Raw genomic sequence first — 18404 nt, forward strand, 5'->3', positions numbered from 1 at the left:
ATATATACACACATATATATATATATATATATATATAAAATAAAAAAAATATATATATATAAATTGCTCAATCTTGCACAAATAGTTTTCTTTTCACCTCTATTTGAAAAGTAAATAAATCCTTGTTCTATAATACAAAGTTCTGAAATCTTCGCAGACATCGCGTCCCGTCATATGAGTGATATGACGAGCAGCTTCAAATCAAAAACTGAAAAGTTTGCGAGTGATATTCAATCGGATTTGAAGCAGGGCAAACCGATTTTGAAGCATCCTAACGATTCCAAAGTAACCGATAGTGACGAGCCAAGAACTTATAGAGAAGAATCGCGAGTCTCTGAACATGGTAATACCAATATTACCTTTCTTAATTTAAAAGACAGATTTGTGTGTGTTATAATTTCTGGTTGCAATTGTGTGATTTGTACATTAAACATATGTATATATCTATATATATGTTTAATATATACATATATACATACGAATCACGCAATTTTACACACGCACGTACGCACGCACACACACACACACACACACACACACACACACACATTTAGCACATAAATTTAAGATTTGAATGTAATCTCTGCATAGAATATATTATGCACATGAATAAGTTCATAAATAAATTACATTAGTATAACACAAGTATATAATGCTCATTGGCAAAAACAGGAACAAAACAAATTGATCCGGACACTGGACTCATATATTTCAAATACGACTTTGGCTATGAATTCGGTATCGTTTTACCTGGCGAGGGTAAAAGGACGGTTGAAAGCAACAAAAAGACCATTCAAGGACAGAGACGTTCCAGCGATATAGAAGTGCCTATAATCCATGAGTTTACTGAAAAGAAAGCGAATGGTTTTACAAAAAAAGGCACATTTTTAACCCGTCAAAGCAAGACAGGAAATAAATTCGGAAACTCAAAGACTGTCAAATGGGAGCCAACATCAGAGAGCGACTTTTCTGAAAGTGAAGACATGAAAAATTTGATTAGAAAACAATCAAATAAGGAAGGTATAAAAAGCTCAATTGCGCCTCCAAGTCTCGTCATACCTGGTTCTATGTCACCATCAAGATGGGATCACACAACACCCAGCCCGCTTTCTCTTAGTCCAAGTCTGCCAAGCCTTTCTCCAAAACAGAGTAACACTACTGGACCACCTAGCAATGTGGATTCTGCAGGTACATACCTGCCATCGAGAACGCGTGTTGATTTTATCAATTTTTTACAGCATCTTGCTTCGCTTTGATCGTTTTTGCATATTAGTGTAATATAATATTATTGTAATATAATGTTACTTATTAAATAATCTCTCTCGTTTTGAAAAGCTGTAGCTTCTTATAGTTTACATTCAAATTGCATTCTTGCTTCCTTCATACTCGGATTTTTCTCGAGATATCTCTAGCAAATTTACAGTATCACAACTTAGAAAATAAATTTAATTAATTTAAGGAAATAAGTGAGTAATAATGATTAGGTAAGGTGTAATGCACCTTTCTTAATATTGCTTAACATTGCTTTAAAAACTAAGTGCTTCTTTATACTTTTTGTGCTTGCTAACATATCAATCATTTATTTAGGTTTATTTAAGTTCTAACAATTTATCATTTACTGTTATGTTATTATACCAGATTGCGCTTAAATACTTTGTCTCGTCAATTTTGTTTTATTATATGTTATATACTATTTTAGTAATATCCTTCTATTAATTTCATAAAAAATCGTAGGTTCACCTTGGCCGACTAGCAATGGTGTGTCATCGAGTAAAGAAGTAATTCAGCCTTATATCGAAATATTACCGAAGAAAGCTCCTATATTCATTACGGTAATGCAGTTAAATTAATCATGTTAAAAATTTTTTCTTAACTTCAAAATAATTCTTAATCTTAAGAATCATGCTAAAAAAGAAATTTTGATCTATTACAGCCATTGAAAGATATTGCAGTGGTAAGCGGACAACCAGCTAGATTCGAATGTATCGTTCAAGCTGAACCGCAGCCCAATATTCTTTGGTCAAAAGATCGTAGAATCGTCGAAAATTCTGAGAGCCACGAAGTTCAATATAGAAACGGCGTTTGCCGTCTCACAATAATGAGAGCTTTACCCGGTACGATACAAGTAATACTTTATGCCCTTTTTTTTTGTCTGTAATCTTTCAATTATATTAATTTATTTTTGCATTTTTACAAAATTATTTTAATAAAATAATTATATTTAACACAAAAAATAATGAGCCAAAGACGAACAAATAAAATTAATGGATGTTCGATAATTTATTCATTCATACATATATCGCGATGAATGAATAAATTATCGAACATCCATTAATTTTATTTGCTCGTCTTTGGCCCATTATTTTTTGTGTTATTATTGTTTCGAGCCGAATTTTTTTATTTTGTTATTGTAATTATATTTAAATATTGAAGAAGATAATAATTCTGTCAGATAATTATGTACTTTCTTTCTGCAGAGGATGCTGGAATTTATGCATGTACGGCAACGAATAGCTTAGGTTCTACTGTAACTTCTGCCAACTTGGAGGTTCCAGGTAACAGACGATCTATGTATGCCCTTATTTCATAAAGATTTGCTGAGAGAGGGAATAAACAATTGAATGGAATAAATGAAAAGGTGGAGGAACATTTAATTCTTAATTTTGGTGTGCTATGGTATCGGAGATTTGCATTGTATCGTATTATTTGATTATTACTTTCCTAGGCTACAAACTAATATGATGAAGAAAATAATAATAATAATAATATATAATGCTCGATGTATTGTATTTTCTATGTGAGAAAAAATTTTTGCAAATTTTTGAACGATGGGAGATAAGTACTTCGATGACAAACTGCTTCTTCTATACAGCTTGCTTTTTGTTGGGAATAAACAACAATTTTTATCGCAATATAAAGAAATAAACATAGTGATGCTACTAATCATTCTAAAAGATCGAACAAAAGCGAATTAGCTTTGTCTTAATGAACATAATCATTTCTTGTTACATTTTATTCAAATATTCGATTTAACATTTTGGTAGAAACTAATTAAATCGAACTTTTTAATAATACCAAAGGAAATAAGAACGCAAAAATTGTCAATCTTTTTAAACAACATATAAAATATTTTAATTAGGTACCATTAAACAAATTAAGAAAACTTTTGTCTCTCTTATACACTTTATTCCATGTTTATATCTTATCTATTTTAAATATTGTGATTTTATTGAAATATTATATTTTTAATTTTTCTTTAAGCATAATAAAATTATTTCTTGCCAATATTGTTATTAAATTAGAATTACAAGATTTTGTCTCGTTGTCAGAATTAGCTTTGCCAAAGGTAATGATTAAAAATAAAAAATTTGATAAAATAGAAAATAAAAGTGATTTACTGTTTCAACCTCAACATTAATATCATTTTAAATGATTCTATTTATGTATCATGTGTATAACATTGTTGGAACTGTCATTGTTAGATTGTTTAAAAACATGATAAGAGAAAATTATTTGTATTATTAAACGTAAATAAATGCAATAAGAATATTCAATCGCTCTAAATAAAACTTTTAATTATTTAATAGTTCTTACAAGTTTTTATGTTAATTGTTTTTGCTTAAAACACGAGAAGTTAATATTTTATAGCTAGACGGAATATGGGATCTATTATGGGTATGTACGGGCATGTACGGCTATGAATCGCTATGCTATTAGCTCCTTGCGTCAATTATAGTTACAGAGAATAATTTACGTATTATTTAATTCAAAAAATACAGTCATAAAATCAGCATTTCTTGAATAATTTTATGAATGCTCAAGATTTTGTAAATTACGTAAATAATTATTATCTAATATTTAATAAATGGCAGAAGGCAATTTAGACAATTAAAAGTAAGATATTTTAATATGTTTTCTCATCGCAAGGAGTTAATTCTTATTTATTAATTTCGCTATCCATGAATTCACAATAATATTTATATATATTATGTAAATAAATGTATGCTTTCTCTATAATCTGAACTTGGGTAAATGGTTTAATAAATTATTTCCCATTCTTGCCTATATTCCATTTTCCTTTTTATTCTGCCTTTGTAATTACCTTTTTCTTGACGTATATAAGACATTGTAATGTATCAGCATTGATGGTGAACAGAAATATAAGGTAAGCCTTCGATTATTTATTAAGTAAACAGTGTTAGATTATCATATCAACATTATATTATTGTATGCTACTCTTCTGCAAATAATCTTTCACAAATAGCATAATTTTTTAATTTTAACATTTAATTTTAAATTAATTGCAATGCTTATTATAGAAATTGTGAAAAATTTGAGAAAAGTTTTTTATTTATTTTTCCTTTAAAGAAATACTCTTTTATATGTAGCATCATAATAGTTTAATATATAATTCTTTAATAATATATCTCTATACTTTTCGATTAAACTTAAACATTTTTTAAAAATTCTTAATTTTGTAATTTTCTTATAATTAATACTATATAATATATTAATATACTAATTGTAATTTTTATTATGTATAATATTTTTATATGACTTTATACACATACTTATATATAGTTAAAAAGAAAAATTATTTCTTATTAAAACTAAAACAAACTAGTGATTAAAATATTATCTTGCACATAAACGATAAAGTTTTGTCTTGTACTCTCGTAATATAGTTTCTAGATATTATAAAGCTCAACTTGTTTCTTACATGAAGAACAGAAATGATCTGATGAAAATAGATGTTAAAATAATCTTGTGGAATGTGGAGGAAAATGTGAGTCGGCAATCCAAAAATATACGGAAGAAAAACAAACGACTTTATTTGTGAAAAGAGTGTTAATCCGTTTTCTCCACAACTCATTATCAGTTAAATAATAAAAATTTGAGTTATAATGTTACATTTTTCAAACAGTATTGATATTTAATTATAGGCACATCATCAATATGCAGCACTCACTACAATCACAAGAAATGCATGCTTGAATGGTTTCCACAGGATCATTTCCCAAAATACGTAGCTTTAAAAGACCTATTCTTATCGCAAGACAAATGTGTTAAATCTACTTTGACAAATCGCAAGCAACTGTATGAGTCCTTTTATGATCTCGGATTAACTGCAAATTACAGGTAGTTGCATCAATCCATTTAATTCATTATAATTGACTAAGTTTCATTATCAAATTATATAACAGTTTCATAGAAGGAAATAATTGCGAAAACGTGGAAAGAGAATTTGATGCAATACAGATAACAAATTACATCGGGCATGAATTAAATACTATCTACACGAAAAATGGAACTAACATCGGTGGTTCATGTTTGGATATCAGACTCCCATTATATAGTCATGGAATGTACGAGAAAGACGGTGAGTACTTAAAATCTAAATCTACGGATCTATAATAAAATAATAACAATTTAATTTTATGTGTAAAATTATAAATATGATGCATACGTAATTGATATTCACGGATGAAAAAACTATCGGTTTTGCGAAAAAACAAACAAAGTATCGATTTAGATTATTCCAACTTGAAATAATTTTATATCGAGTTTATGCAATTTTTAGTTGTATCGTCTCTTCTTAATGGCAATTGCCTAAAGTAGAACATGATAATATATGGATGAAATATATAAGATCGTGATGCTCTTAGCAATATATACGTTTGTCTTTAGTATTTGAATTATAAAATCATTAAATGCAAAAGTTCTCTCGTCATCTCGGCCGAGATTATTTCACAGAATCTCAAAATAGACGCGTCGCTATGCGGCATGCATCTTGGACGAAACGCGATGATTCATGCGTGACCTACCTTCTTCATGATTATACCGATATTCTGGGCGCGAAAGTGCGAGATGAGACTTCCTTCCTTGCGTGAATTGTAACCATTAACATTTGCTTTTCATTGATACAATAATAAATACATAAAACGTATTTTATAAAAGATTGATGTAGATTAATTGCGGTGTAAAGTATACATTACGTTTCAAGATATGTATTGTTGTCGAAAGTATATTATAATAATAGTATACAAGTATCGCAATCAATGTGTCATTCTGATTCGTCAATGAAACATTAATGATTAGACAGAATCATTCTCATTGCTGATAAATAGAAAACTATAATTGTTTATAGTCTGTAACCGTGTGTATATAAAACAGCTACAAAATCTTTAAGGTTTAAAGAAGATTCTTTTAAAAGTCCACAAGTTTCCTGCACGATATTAAAAACGTCTCAAAAATAGAATTCAAGTCCTCACGAGAATATCTCCCACGTTGTTAATTTCATTGATGTGCTTGCACATGTTTTTAGAAATGTGCAGCGACATTAGTTCGAATATACAAGCGTACAGTGCGCAGGCGGTGCTCGCTCTCAGAGTCGCGATCAGGGGCTGCTCGTGTGGCTAAACTTGGCTGCAACGAGATTACGCACATACAATAGAATGTTTCCTACCACAAAATTCCATCAAGAAAAAAAAAATAAATGTATCAAATAGAGCGAGACAAAAATTAGGAAGAGATAGAGATAGAGAGAGAGAGAGAGAGAGAGAGAGAGAGAGAGAGAGGAAAATAATAAAAATGCGTAAATTCTGAAGCGCGCGCGCGCCCACACACACACACACACACACAACATGTATATCATAATAATAATAATAATAATAATAATAAGAATAAGAATATAAAGATTTGTACTATTTATTCGACAAAACGGTGGACGTAAAAAAATAAAGAGGCGCTAAGAAGAAAAAGAAAAGAGAATGCGTCTATCATGCGCATTCAAGCTTGAAAGTTTAGAATACTTAATTTTAGAGGGAAATAATGAAAGAGAGATACAGAGAGAGAGAGAGAGAGAGAGAGAGAGAGACATAATGTAAAGATGCGTGGGTAGCTGTCAGTGAGCGCAAGAATTAACGCTGCGTGAGATTTTACCATTGAGATTTTACCGCTTTAATCGTACGCGATAAGATATATACTCTAACCATCTATAAAATTTAGCAAGCAAATTTTTAATCTCCATATTTTATATTTTTCCAATATATGGCTTTTTTCTTAATTATAAATCAATGATTACCAGAAAAATAAAAAACGGCAAGTGCAGTAAATACAAAATCTTAATTAAATTAATAAATTTGTGAAATAAAAATTAACACAAAAAATATATGCCATGATATTTGGCGCACTTATCACTTTGTAATATATATTATATAATACATATTGAATATTGATACCTCTAATCTCCTCCTCCTCTTCATTCCTACAGATCATAAAATATAAAAATTGTTGAAATTTTTTTCAAATATGTTCAACTGACTCATACACCCTCATATTTCTCTTGTTCCTCTTAAGCAAGCAACTTCCGCACGCGTCAGGCGTCAGGGCGTTCAAATGTCCCCACTCTGACTATGCGACACCCTCTCCATCTTCTTATGCTTTAGCTAAGCGTTAAGTCGTAACCCGTCCAATTCGCATTCGACCGACGTCTTGGTTTAAAGAATCACGGGGACAAGACTTTTGACGATGACTTAATTTCTGCCGACTGTCTGAACTAAGCCGCGGTTACCAGCAAAACTGCGTGTATTGCGGAGTAAAGCGAGACAAGTGCGAGTGATTTGCTTCAATCGTTGTGCATCAAGAGTTTGTTTGTTAAATCTTGGGTGATAAAACACAGCATCGAGAAAAAAAGATAAAACGGAGATTTCTCTAGATTCTCCAGTTTAATTAGCAATTTACTACTATTACTATTAAGTCAAATAGTTGGTCACAATTTCTTGCCAACCGAACGACTTACAACTTTATTAAGTTTCTCGATCCAAGATGAAGCGACAACAATCTCAAGAACAAAAGCAACAACAACAGCAACAAGCTGTCATGCAAGAACAGCAACAATACATTCAGCAAAGGACGGAAAGACAAGTCACACGACAACAGATCACCAGTCAGCAGAGAGGTCAGTTGTGATGATTGAAAAACCAAGACAAGACAAGATTACTTTGATTCTTGGACAATAGTCTATCGAAAATATGAAGAATTTAAGCAAGAAGAGAACAGAAAATTTATATCGATTATACTCAAGATTTATTGCATATTAGAAAATTTATAAAATTACATTTTACAATGTAATTTCTAGATATTGCGAATGCTCGTAAAAAAAGATAGTCATCATTGCTATATACATATTTTCACGATATTTCTATTTCTTTTAATTTTTTTTATCAAAGAGTGAAAATATATTTAAACTAGTTTTAATATATTTCTTCTGATATCAACGTCAACGAATATTCGTATTCTATTTCTGTACAAGGAGCACCATCCGTGCGAGAGCTCTAAAGATAGTTCTCCACACTCTCGACATGATCGTTTCAAAAATTCTTTCACATGCTGTCGGAGGAATACCATCGCGTTATGCGTATTATATCAAGAAGAAACATACATTTAAAATAGTATTTATAATTTTCTTCTATTAACAATTTACTTTTCAAAATTTTAATTTCAACAAGTAAAAAATTGATCTGTTGTTTAAAAAAAAAAGACAATCAAAGCGATTTTATATTTAATTCAATATAGTGTATTATCACTGTTAATTTTATTATATACTCCACACATAATTTGCTTAATTGAAAACAAATATTACATATGCTTGCAACTTTATTTACAATAAAATAGAATCTATTATTATGTTATTTTGTCTTTGTTTATATTAGAGCTTTTTTTCTTAGAGATAAAAAATTTTTGCTTTTGTAATATATAAAAAAGTAAAACAACATATAATATAAAAGTTAGTTGGATATTATTTGATTAAAGTAATAAAATATAATTTAAGATAATATGCTAAATATTTATAAACGTGATATTGAGAAAACTTCACACTAGTTGTAAATTGTAAAAAATATTTATTATATCTTGTTTTTTTGTCTATTTAATTTATTACAGAGTTTATGCAAAATAGGCATGTATTAACATTCTAAAAACAAGAGAAATTATTTATTTTAATATTTAATTATTTACAAAATAAAAAAAACGTAAAATTTAAAAGTTTAAAATTTATATTTGTTTAATAATATTTTCTTCTTATTTGTTTTTTGTTATGATAATTAATACTATCACTTTTAGTTTTTCAAAAATAGAATATAAATAATTTCATAGAAAACTTCAATTTTGAAGATTCTTGTAGAAGTTTCAAAAACGTGCGTTATGCATGCGTGCATAATATATATTGTATTATGCATTCAATATTATATTTTGTAAATAAAATTTTATATATATAAAATAGTAGTTAGAATTATATATATATATATATATATATATATATATATATATATATTTCTGCTATCAAAAATAGTTTTACTAAAGTACGTTTGCCAACTGCGTTATACGTTAAAGAATTGAAAAATATATATGGACGTGTCAGAGTGTGCTATGGCTGCCAAATAATATAAACACTGACAGGTTTATGAATCTTACTTACATCGATGTGCATCGAAACGTGTTGGATTATATTTCAACGTGCGTAAAACTACAAGACAATGTATGTACAGTAAGCAACTCCGTCATGCTAGTGGCTAAAGCGTTAAACTACTATTTTTCATGTACACAAAGAAGGATTAAATCGAAAAATCTGATTAAAAATATGTATTTACGAGTAATAAAATATAATTGCTTAAAATTTTAATTACACAAAATATGTTGAATATATACATGTACATGTGTGCGCGCATACGCACATGCACACACACACACACACACACACACACACACACACACACACACGTGCGCGCGCTAAAATTAAATGTAGTAAAGAAAATTATACAATAATTTGTTTTTATAAATATATTTATTTTATTGTACAAATATGTAAAAATCGATTAATTGCTCTATAATATATGTTTATTATAAATTTGACGAAACGTAGATGTTTTAGAAATCTAAACAGCTGATCATAATACATGTCTTGGCATCACCAGTCAGTCGATCATCGATTAAAAAGAACGATGATGAGAGGATGGTAGAAAATAAGTGAAAATAGGAAAGACTAACGAAAGAAAAGACAAGATAATATTTTAAATTTAAAAATTCAATATGTGGATATAAAATGTACAAATCTTACGCAAAATCGTACGCAGATAGAAGAAGAGAAATGTTGGACCCGATTTTATTTTCGTCAGTGACTGCTTTTGCGTAACGGAAAACGCGATTGGTCCAGGCACGGCGGTAGACGCATCGCGTCGCGACTCGTCGCGGTGCGCAGCGCTGAGCAAAGATAGTTGCGCCTAAAATGGCTCACGGTAACGTGATCCCTATCCAAATGCAAAAATACAATCCCGTGCTTGTAGCAGTATATACGTCCTTCATCCCCTTCATGGCTCGCGAATCGTAAAAGCGAACGATGTTTAATCGCAATGTCACGTACAATGAGGAAAATGATTAATTTTTTATAATTAAATAATTAATCTACACAAACTTAATAAATTAATTGAATAATATGAATTGAGAAAATCTATTTATACATGTCAAGTTTCATATTCAAATGGAAAACGTGAACGTATTGTTTTATATAAAATGATCAATCAGTAATTAGCTATCCTTTTATGCACATAAACTGGATTTAATTATATTAAATCTTATTTCTGGAATGCAGATAATCTTTGAAATATTTGTAAACATTAAAAAAAATTTTATAAGAAATTAATTTTCTTATTTCTTTATGTTATAATGATTAAGTTCATTCTTTTACATGGCTTTCTGCCATCCGCAGAAGATATTTTCTAGCTACTGATTATCTTCTGAAATTTGCTCATTTATTAGTCAAGTAAAACTGTACATGATCATATTTAAATCACTATGCGTGTACATCTTTCTTCTTCGTATAACTTTTATCGTATTTTCCAATTAGGGTAGAACAAACCAAGGAAACACGAATCACAAGCTGTTTTATTTTTTCTGTCATCGTTACGCGCGATGATGGTGCCGCATTTTTTTAAATCAAATTATGTCTACATCGGGACATATCGTAATTTAAACCAATTTACTCGTTAGTCTGTGAGAACAGGCCATTGCAAAAATACATACAAGTTTATAATTCTGAATTTCAATTGCAGGGAAGGGGAATTGAATTTAAATAATGTAGATAGATAAAATAGATTAATTTTAATTATGTTTAATATTATTTACATTTTAATTATGTAGAAGTAAATTAACTTTCTTTTATTTCTGCAGTTCAAGGAGAGATCGTTATGCAAACGACGCCAACGGTACCAGTGTAAGTATTGCGACACTTATCAATTGTAGCTCTTTATTTGTAACTATAAGAGGACTATAGCTATCATTAACACAATTTTTAACACGATCTCATTAAATTATTGACAGCTTTACGGGTAAACCTGGGGATCCCTCGCCACCAATTTTCGAGCGAATCTTCAAAAATGCCAGATTTGCGCAGGGCGGTAATGCGATTTTTGAAGGCTGTGTTCGAGGTAATCCGAGACCATCAGTTTCTTGGACACACAAAGGAGTGCCGTTACTAGAATCACGAAAGATTCGAATGTCTTATAATGAAAATTCTGGAATTGTCATACTGCAAATTAATCAGATCGGTCCAGGGGACGAGGGCGAATACACGTGCAGTGCAAAGAATCAATATGGTAAGAGTTTCTTCTACAAGGGCAGTTTCCATTTAGAATACATTTTGAAACTTTTTGTTCTTCTGTTAGAATTAACGTTAAAACAAAATGGAAAAAGCTTATGTTTTCTTTACTTTTCAGGCGAAGCTATTTGCTCGGTTTATATACAGCCAGAAGGATTTGGTCCTCCAGCGCAGCAATTAACAGATACTTACAAGAAAGAATTTACGCAAAGCTTTCAGACGAGTGAACAAAAAATGCAAAGTGGAAGTCAACTTTTCCAACAACGTAGTCATCAACAAATGACAGATAAACGAAGTTACATTAATGGCACAAGTACAAGCATTGAAGATTTTAAGGTATATTAAAGTCAAATATTTAGTATTAGTTGTTTTAATAAAATAACGATATGCTTAAAGTAATATTCATTACTTTTCAAATGCGCAGGTGGACACCTTTGAATACAGATTGTTGCGTGAATTGGAATTCCGTGAATCAATTACTCGACGTTTTGCGGGTGAGTCCGACCTGCAAATTTCTACGACAGTTGATCGTACCTTGGGACCGGTCGCACCTCCGCAAATCACTCAGAAACCTAGAAATTCGAAACTCATTGAAGGATCGGACGCTGTCTTCACCGCAAAGATAACTGGCAATCCGAAACCAAGAGTAAGTTTCAAGTGCATTGAAAAAACTGAGATATCAAAAAATACATTCGACACATTTAATTCTTCAATGCAACGCAATGTTATACAATTATGTATATTATATTTCTAACTATAAATTTCTATATATTTCATCTGTCATTAACGAAACGATAATCGTTTATAAAATATGTAAAGTGTCCTTCAACTTAACATATGTTAAATTGTTGTAGTTAACATGGTTCAAAAATGGCCAGAGAATTCGAGATTCTCAGCGCGTGGAGACGAGCTACTTGAATCAGCAAGCTACTTTACGAATTCGAATCGCTCTGCCGGAAGACAGCGGTCATTATACATTATTGTCTGAGAATCCTCAAGGTTGCACTGTTAGTTCCGCTTATTTGGCAATTGAATCCAACGATCAAGTAGATCAAGTTCCGTATCAACCGCAAAGAGAATTTATTAAGACTCAACAAGTAGAATCGACCATTGAATCAACTGACTCTAGCAAGGTTCTGCCACCGAATTTTGTTCGTACCATCACAGATAAGGAAGCTACTGAAGGCAAAATGACGCGGTACGCTTCGCTCTTCTCCATCTTTAGTATCTTTCTATAGTTTTTCTTTCGCTCTTAAATACATATTATTTTCGATGAGTGCAGGTGTGTTTGTAATGTTAACATGAGAGACAATAACGACATTAGCAATAATATATTTCAGATTCGACTGTCGCGTAACTGGTCGTCCATATCCCGAAGTCATTTGGTACATTAATGGCCAACAAGTCGCCAATGACATGACTCATAAAATTCTTGTAAATGAATCTGGTAACAATTCGTTGATGATCACGAACGTGAATCGTGCCGACGCTGGCGTAGTAACGTGCATTGCTCGAAATAAAGCTGGCGAAACTTCTTGTCAGTGCAACTTGAGCGTTATTGAAAAAGAACAAGTAGTTGCGCCAAAATTTGTCGAACGTTTTATTACAACAAGCGTAAAAGAGGGAGAACCCGTGATCTTCATGGCACGCGCAGTCGGCACGCCCAATCCACGTATCACGTGGCAAAAGGTATTGTAATTTCTTCAAATTTTATCTACTATATAATTACGATTTCTTTGACATCGAAAACTTTTGCAGGATGGTGTACCGATAACACCTGGTCCTGAAGTACGTATATCGAGCGATGGTAGCGGAGCTTCGACTTTGGACATCCCATGCGCTAAATTTTCAGACGCAGCCTGGTACCAATGTACAGCTCAAAATGTAGCCGGCTCCACCGCAACTCGAGCACGACTTTTTGTAGAGACGCCAAAAGGAACGACCCCGGAACCAAGACGCCTGAATTTACCCCGACCAACGAAAGTCATCGAACCAGAGTGAGAGATTTTTCAAGTGTTTACTGACTTAGCAAATTAAATTAACATTAATCTTTGTGGCGACGTTGCCACGCTGCACAATTGCACACGGCGTACACGCACCATTAGTACGGCGGGCGCCTGTATAACGTAGTTATACCACCCGTCGTACGCTTTCTCGCGAGTATATGTACATACATACACACAAGAACAACTTTTTCGCGAGTGACTTTCAGCCGAATAACAATGTTGGTTATAAACATCCGCCAGGATGCTAACAAACGAGCTTTTTCCCGTATAATTAAAAAACGTTTGAGAATGTAATAAATAGGCCAATTTTTACATCCTCAAACGTTTTTCAATTACGAGGAAAAGTTCGTTTGTTAGTCTCCTGGCGATTGTTTATAACAAACATTGTTATTTGGCTGAAAGTCACTCGCAAGAAAGTCGTTTTTGTGTGTACTCGCGAGAAAGCACGCTGTACGACGGGTGGTCTACGTACAGGCGTCCGCCGTACTAATGGCACATGCACGCCGTGTGCAATTGTGCGGCGCGGCAGCGTCGCCGCACAATCTCTTTCCATGTTTTAATTTATATCCCCATTAAAGCGCAGATAAAATGTAAAGTCCCAGAGGCCCATATTATTCATGAAATCGACTTTTATTTTCTCGAACAAAAAGTGTATTGTGAGATACAGATAAATTGAGTAATAAATGTTTGCAGACCAGCGCCTGGCCCCGAAGTGATTTACCTGAGACATGTGGAACGCGCGAAGCCTTATTTGCCGCCCCCTGAAGAAGACAAAGTTTATCCTCCGCCACGTTTCATTATACCGCTAAAGGACGTTCATCAAATCGAAGGTGGACGAATTCACTTCGAGGCCAGAATCGAACCGGTGGGCGACCCCACTATGAGGGTGGAGTGGTATGTCAACGGCAGAGCACTCGATGCGAGTTAGTAAAATAAAACTTTTGTATCACGTTTTATTTTACGCGACCAAACTTTACCTGGTTAACCGAATTGCATTGGCGCATATATCTTTCACAGGTTCTCGGGCGACTTCCGTCTTTCGCTTTGGTTTTATTTCACTCGATCTCATTAGTATCGTTCTTCAAGATAGCGGCGAGTACTTGTGCCGCGTTGTAAGCTCGACCGGAATTGCCGAATCTCGAGCCACCCTCAGCGTAACCCGTGAGTAATGATGAAAAAGAACATTTTACAGATTTTTTTTCTCCAATCATATAAGTTCTCTTTTTCTCAGCACGTGCCACGATTGAACAAGCAAGCCAACACCCCGACAGCCTCCAATACATCCAACAGCTCGAGGATTACAGCAAGTATCAAAGACAAGAGAGCGTGGAGGAAACCTCTTCACAGCGGCCGGTTTTCATCCGCCCGCTCCAGGATCTTGGTGAGCTACAGGAAGGTCGTAATGCCCATTTCGAGGCGCAATTGACACCTGTTAGCGACCCTACTATGAAAGTGGAGTGGTACAAGGATGGAAAACCAATCACAGCCAGTGAGTATCGATATTTTCAAAAGAAGCGATTTTAATTAAAAAAAAAAAATTAATGTAAAAGACTATTAATTATTATTATTATTTACTAGGCTCAAGAATTACTAGCATCTTCAATTTCGGCTACGTCTCACTCAATGTAATGCACCTACGGGCTGAAGATGCAGGTTCTTATACTGTCAGAGCTGTGAACCGCTTAGGAGAGGCCATCAGCTCTGCGACTCTTCGTGTCTTTGGTGAGTCTTAGTTTCGTAACGGATGATTATTCTCAAATAACTTTTATCTCAATATTTTTCGAATATTGACGTGTTAATTATTGTGCAGCGCGAACAAGCGTAACAACAGATTTGGGTATTCCCGAACAACTGAGATACATAGAGGCTGCCGAGGAATTGGAAGCATATCAACAGGCGATGCACCAAAAATACGTGAAGGAGCAGCCTGAGCCAAGTAGCCCACCGGAATTTAAATCGCCTATTAAGGATCAGAGCGGCATACGAGAAGGCGGATTTGCCCATTTTGAGGCGCGCCTCGAACCAATTGGTGATGCCGATCTCCGTGTTGAGTGGCTGAAAGATGGACGACCTGTAGAAGCCAGTGAGTAATACATAATTCTCTTCACATAAATATATATCGTACATTTATATATATTCACGGAATGTATTCGGAATTAGGTTCTCGAATTACAACTTTCTTCAATTTCGGTTACGTGGCATTAACCATCAAATACGTAACGATACATGATGTTGGCGTGTATACTTGCCGAGCCTACAATAGAGCCGGTGAGGCTCACACTACTGCTCAATTGAGTGTAATTAGCAAGAATGATGTTATTTATGACAGCCAGCATCCTACTGGTCTTCAAAAAATTCAGTCTCTCGAAGATGCGAGTAGATATTCGCGACAAATTCAGGAAGAAACGCAGATTATACAAGCACCACGATTTTTGGGTAATCTTAAAGGTACCAATAAAATCGTAGAAGGTCAACGAGCGCATTTTGAGGCACGCGTCGAACCTCAAAGTGATCTGAGTATGAAGATCGAATGGTACCACAATGGCAAACCCATAACTGCTGCTAATAGAATTCAAACGTATCACGATTTCGGTTACGTTTCCATTGATATTCTTCAGGTTCGTTCTGAAGACACTGGCACATATACTGTTGTGGCCAAAAACTCTCGTGGAGAAGCTCGTTTATCTGCCACCATGACTGTAGAGAGTAAGATACATACAATTTTATTTATGCCGCAATGAAGCAATTTGCTAAGATAATAGACAATTAACGACAATTGTGTGTTGATTTTTATTTCAGCGCGTTCGAGCGTAGATACTAGCAGTATGCATCGCGGCACTTACGAGAAGACTCAACGTTTAGAAGAATCCAAGTTTGTTGAACCGCAGTATCATATCGAAGAGATCTCCAAATCAAAACCAATTTTTATCCAGCCATTGAGTGATCCTAAACCAGTTAGCGAGGGCAAAAATATTCACTTGGAGTGTCGTCTGGAACCAATGGGCGATCCAACAATGAGAGTTGAATGGTTCCAAAACGGACGTCCAGTCACAGTCGGTTCTAGATTCAGAACTTACTACGATTTCGGATTCGTCGCACTTGATATAGTACACGCTACTGTTTACGACTCTGGCGAATATACAGTCAGAGCTACTAATCATCTAGGTACCGCGCATACTTCTGCTTGCGTTAGAGTTATCGGAAGATCCGATATTGTCACTGAAACGCAAAATGAACAATCACTTGAGCATATACAAATGTTGGAAGACTCATCAAGGTATGCTTTTATTTATTGTAATTTTTATTGTAATTCATATCTTTTTACACACACACACACACAATTATTTGTCTTATTTATTATTTTGCTCGTGTATAGATATCGCAAAACTCAACAAGAGGAAGTCACTGTGATGCAAGCTCCTCAGTTCACTCGACCTCTGCATAATATTGAGACTGTAGAATTGACCAATGTTCATCTCGAATGTCGTCTTCAACCAATTGGTGATGTGACTATGAAAGTCGATTGGTTTGTTAATGGTCGACCGATCAAAACTGGCCATCGATTCAGACCATCTTATGAATTTGATTATGTGGCTCTAGACATTCTCGGTGTTTATCCAGAAGACTCTGGCGTATATACCTGTCAAGCTAGAAATCAGCTCGGCGAAGCAGTTACTTCATGCTCTGTAAGAGTACACGCTAAGAAGGATTTACTTCTAGAGTCTCAACATCCTGAGGGATTGGAAAGAATTCAGTACTTGGAGGATGCTTCACGATATAAAAGACATGAACTAGTGGATGAAGTCGTCAATGTAAAACCGAAATTTATTACAAAACCGAAAAACCAAGAAAATCTTCGGGAAGGACAACACGCCCATTTCGAGTGCAAACTGGAGCCTGTAACGGATCCGAATTTGAAAGTCGAATGGTTTAAAAATGGTCATCCAGTAACGATAGGTAATCTCTCATTAATTTCATTGCTATCCCTTCTGCAGCATTAGATTTATTTTCATACAACCACATATTAATTATCACTACATTTCTTCTTTTTTCAAATCTATTAAAAATGTCCGATTCATATTTGTCAATTTATATTTGATTTTGCAAATTAATTTGCAGGACATCGCTTCCGTCCAATTCATGATTTTGGTTACGTTGCATTGGACGTAATTGATTTGATTGCCGAGGATTCTGGAACGTATACCTGTCGTGCTGTTAATTTGGTAGGAAGTGACGAAGTACTCTGTACTTTAACATGTCGTTCGAGCGCACAAATATTAACGGACACGCAAAACGAGCTTGGACTTGAGCAGATTCACTATCTCGAGGATAAATCCAAATATTATAGACAAGAAGTTATTGAAGAAACTACCACTCAGGCGCCTATTTTTACAACTTCATTAAACAATGTCGAGATAAAAGAGGGTCAGCGAGCACATTTTGAATGCAGATTAATTCCAGTGTCTGACCCAACAATGAAAATTGAATGGTTCCATAATAATAAACCAGTAAAAGCAGGCTCGAGATTTGTCGAAACAAACAGCTTTGGCTTCGTCGCTCTCGATATTATGTACGCGTATCCAGAAGACTCTGGAACATACACTTGCAGAGCTAAAAATATTATTGGTGAAGCTATTACTTCTGCAACCGCTATCGTTCACTGTAAGCTGCTTTTTGTTACTTTAAATTCTTTAAAATTTGTTGGATAATTTCTTTTAAATATTAACAACATTAATTTACTATTT

General features: G+C 33.6%; 3 protein-coding genes across 3 annotated transcripts in view; all 3 read left to right on the top strand.

Annotated features, from left to right (window-relative positions):
- Positions 1-117: 117 nt before the first annotated feature.
- LOC105459811 (myosin light chain kinase, smooth muscle-like) lies at positions 118-4023 on the top strand (the record flags this gene model as incomplete). Its single annotated transcript, XM_011706107.1, has 5 exons — positions 118-343; positions 673-1188; positions 1735-1832; positions 1934-2114; positions 2478-4023. Coding segments are annotated over 5 exons (1134 nt in total), but the record flags the coding sequence as incomplete, so codon positions are not given.
- Positions 4024-4574: 551 nt separating this feature from the next.
- On the top strand, positions 4575-6495 carry LOC105459809. Its single transcript, XM_011706105.1, has 3 exons — positions 4575-5139; positions 5205-5380; positions 5582-6495. Exons 1-3 carry the CDS (start codon positions 4988-4990, stop codon positions 5617-5619), a joined length of 366 nt encoding a protein of 121 aa, XP_011704407.1. The 5' UTR covers positions 4575-4987; the 3' UTR covers positions 5620-6495.
- A 955-nt stretch (positions 6496-7450) lies between these two features.
- LOC105459810 (titin) overlaps positions 7451-18404 on the top strand; it is a 44386-nt gene continuing 33432 nt past the window's right edge. Inside the window, exons 1-17 of the mRNA XM_011706106.1 lie at positions 7451-7960; positions 11227-11269; positions 11377-11651; positions 11772-11989; positions 12078-12299; positions 12508-12851; positions 12994-13342; positions 13412-13650; positions 14353-14582; positions 14677-14820; positions 14891-15148; positions 15238-15381; positions 15470-15742; positions 15820-16365; positions 16459-16936; positions 17036-17616; positions 17779-18321. Coding sequence (XP_011704408.1) covers positions 7828-7960; positions 11227-11269; positions 11377-11651; positions 11772-11989; positions 12078-12299; positions 12508-12851; positions 12994-13342; positions 13412-13650; positions 14353-14582; positions 14677-14820; positions 14891-15148; positions 15238-15381; positions 15470-15742; positions 15820-16365; positions 16459-16936; positions 17036-17616; positions 17779-18321 — 5020 coding nt within the window. The 5' untranslated portion in view covers positions 7451-7827. The remainder of the gene's footprint in view (positions 7961-11226; positions 11270-11376; positions 11652-11771; positions 11990-12077; positions 12300-12507; positions 12852-12993; positions 13343-13411; positions 13651-14352; positions 14583-14676; positions 14821-14890; positions 15149-15237; positions 15382-15469; positions 15743-15819; positions 16366-16458; positions 16937-17035; positions 17617-17778; positions 18322-18404) is intronic.

This window comes from Wasmannia auropunctata, unplaced genomic scaffold, assembly GCF_000956235.1.
Source record: "Wasmannia auropunctata unplaced genomic scaffold, wasmannia.A_1.0 LD333614.1, whole genome shotgun sequence".
In the NCBI taxonomy this organism is placed as follows: Eukaryota; Metazoa; Arthropoda; class Insecta; order Hymenoptera; family Formicidae; genus Wasmannia; species Wasmannia auropunctata.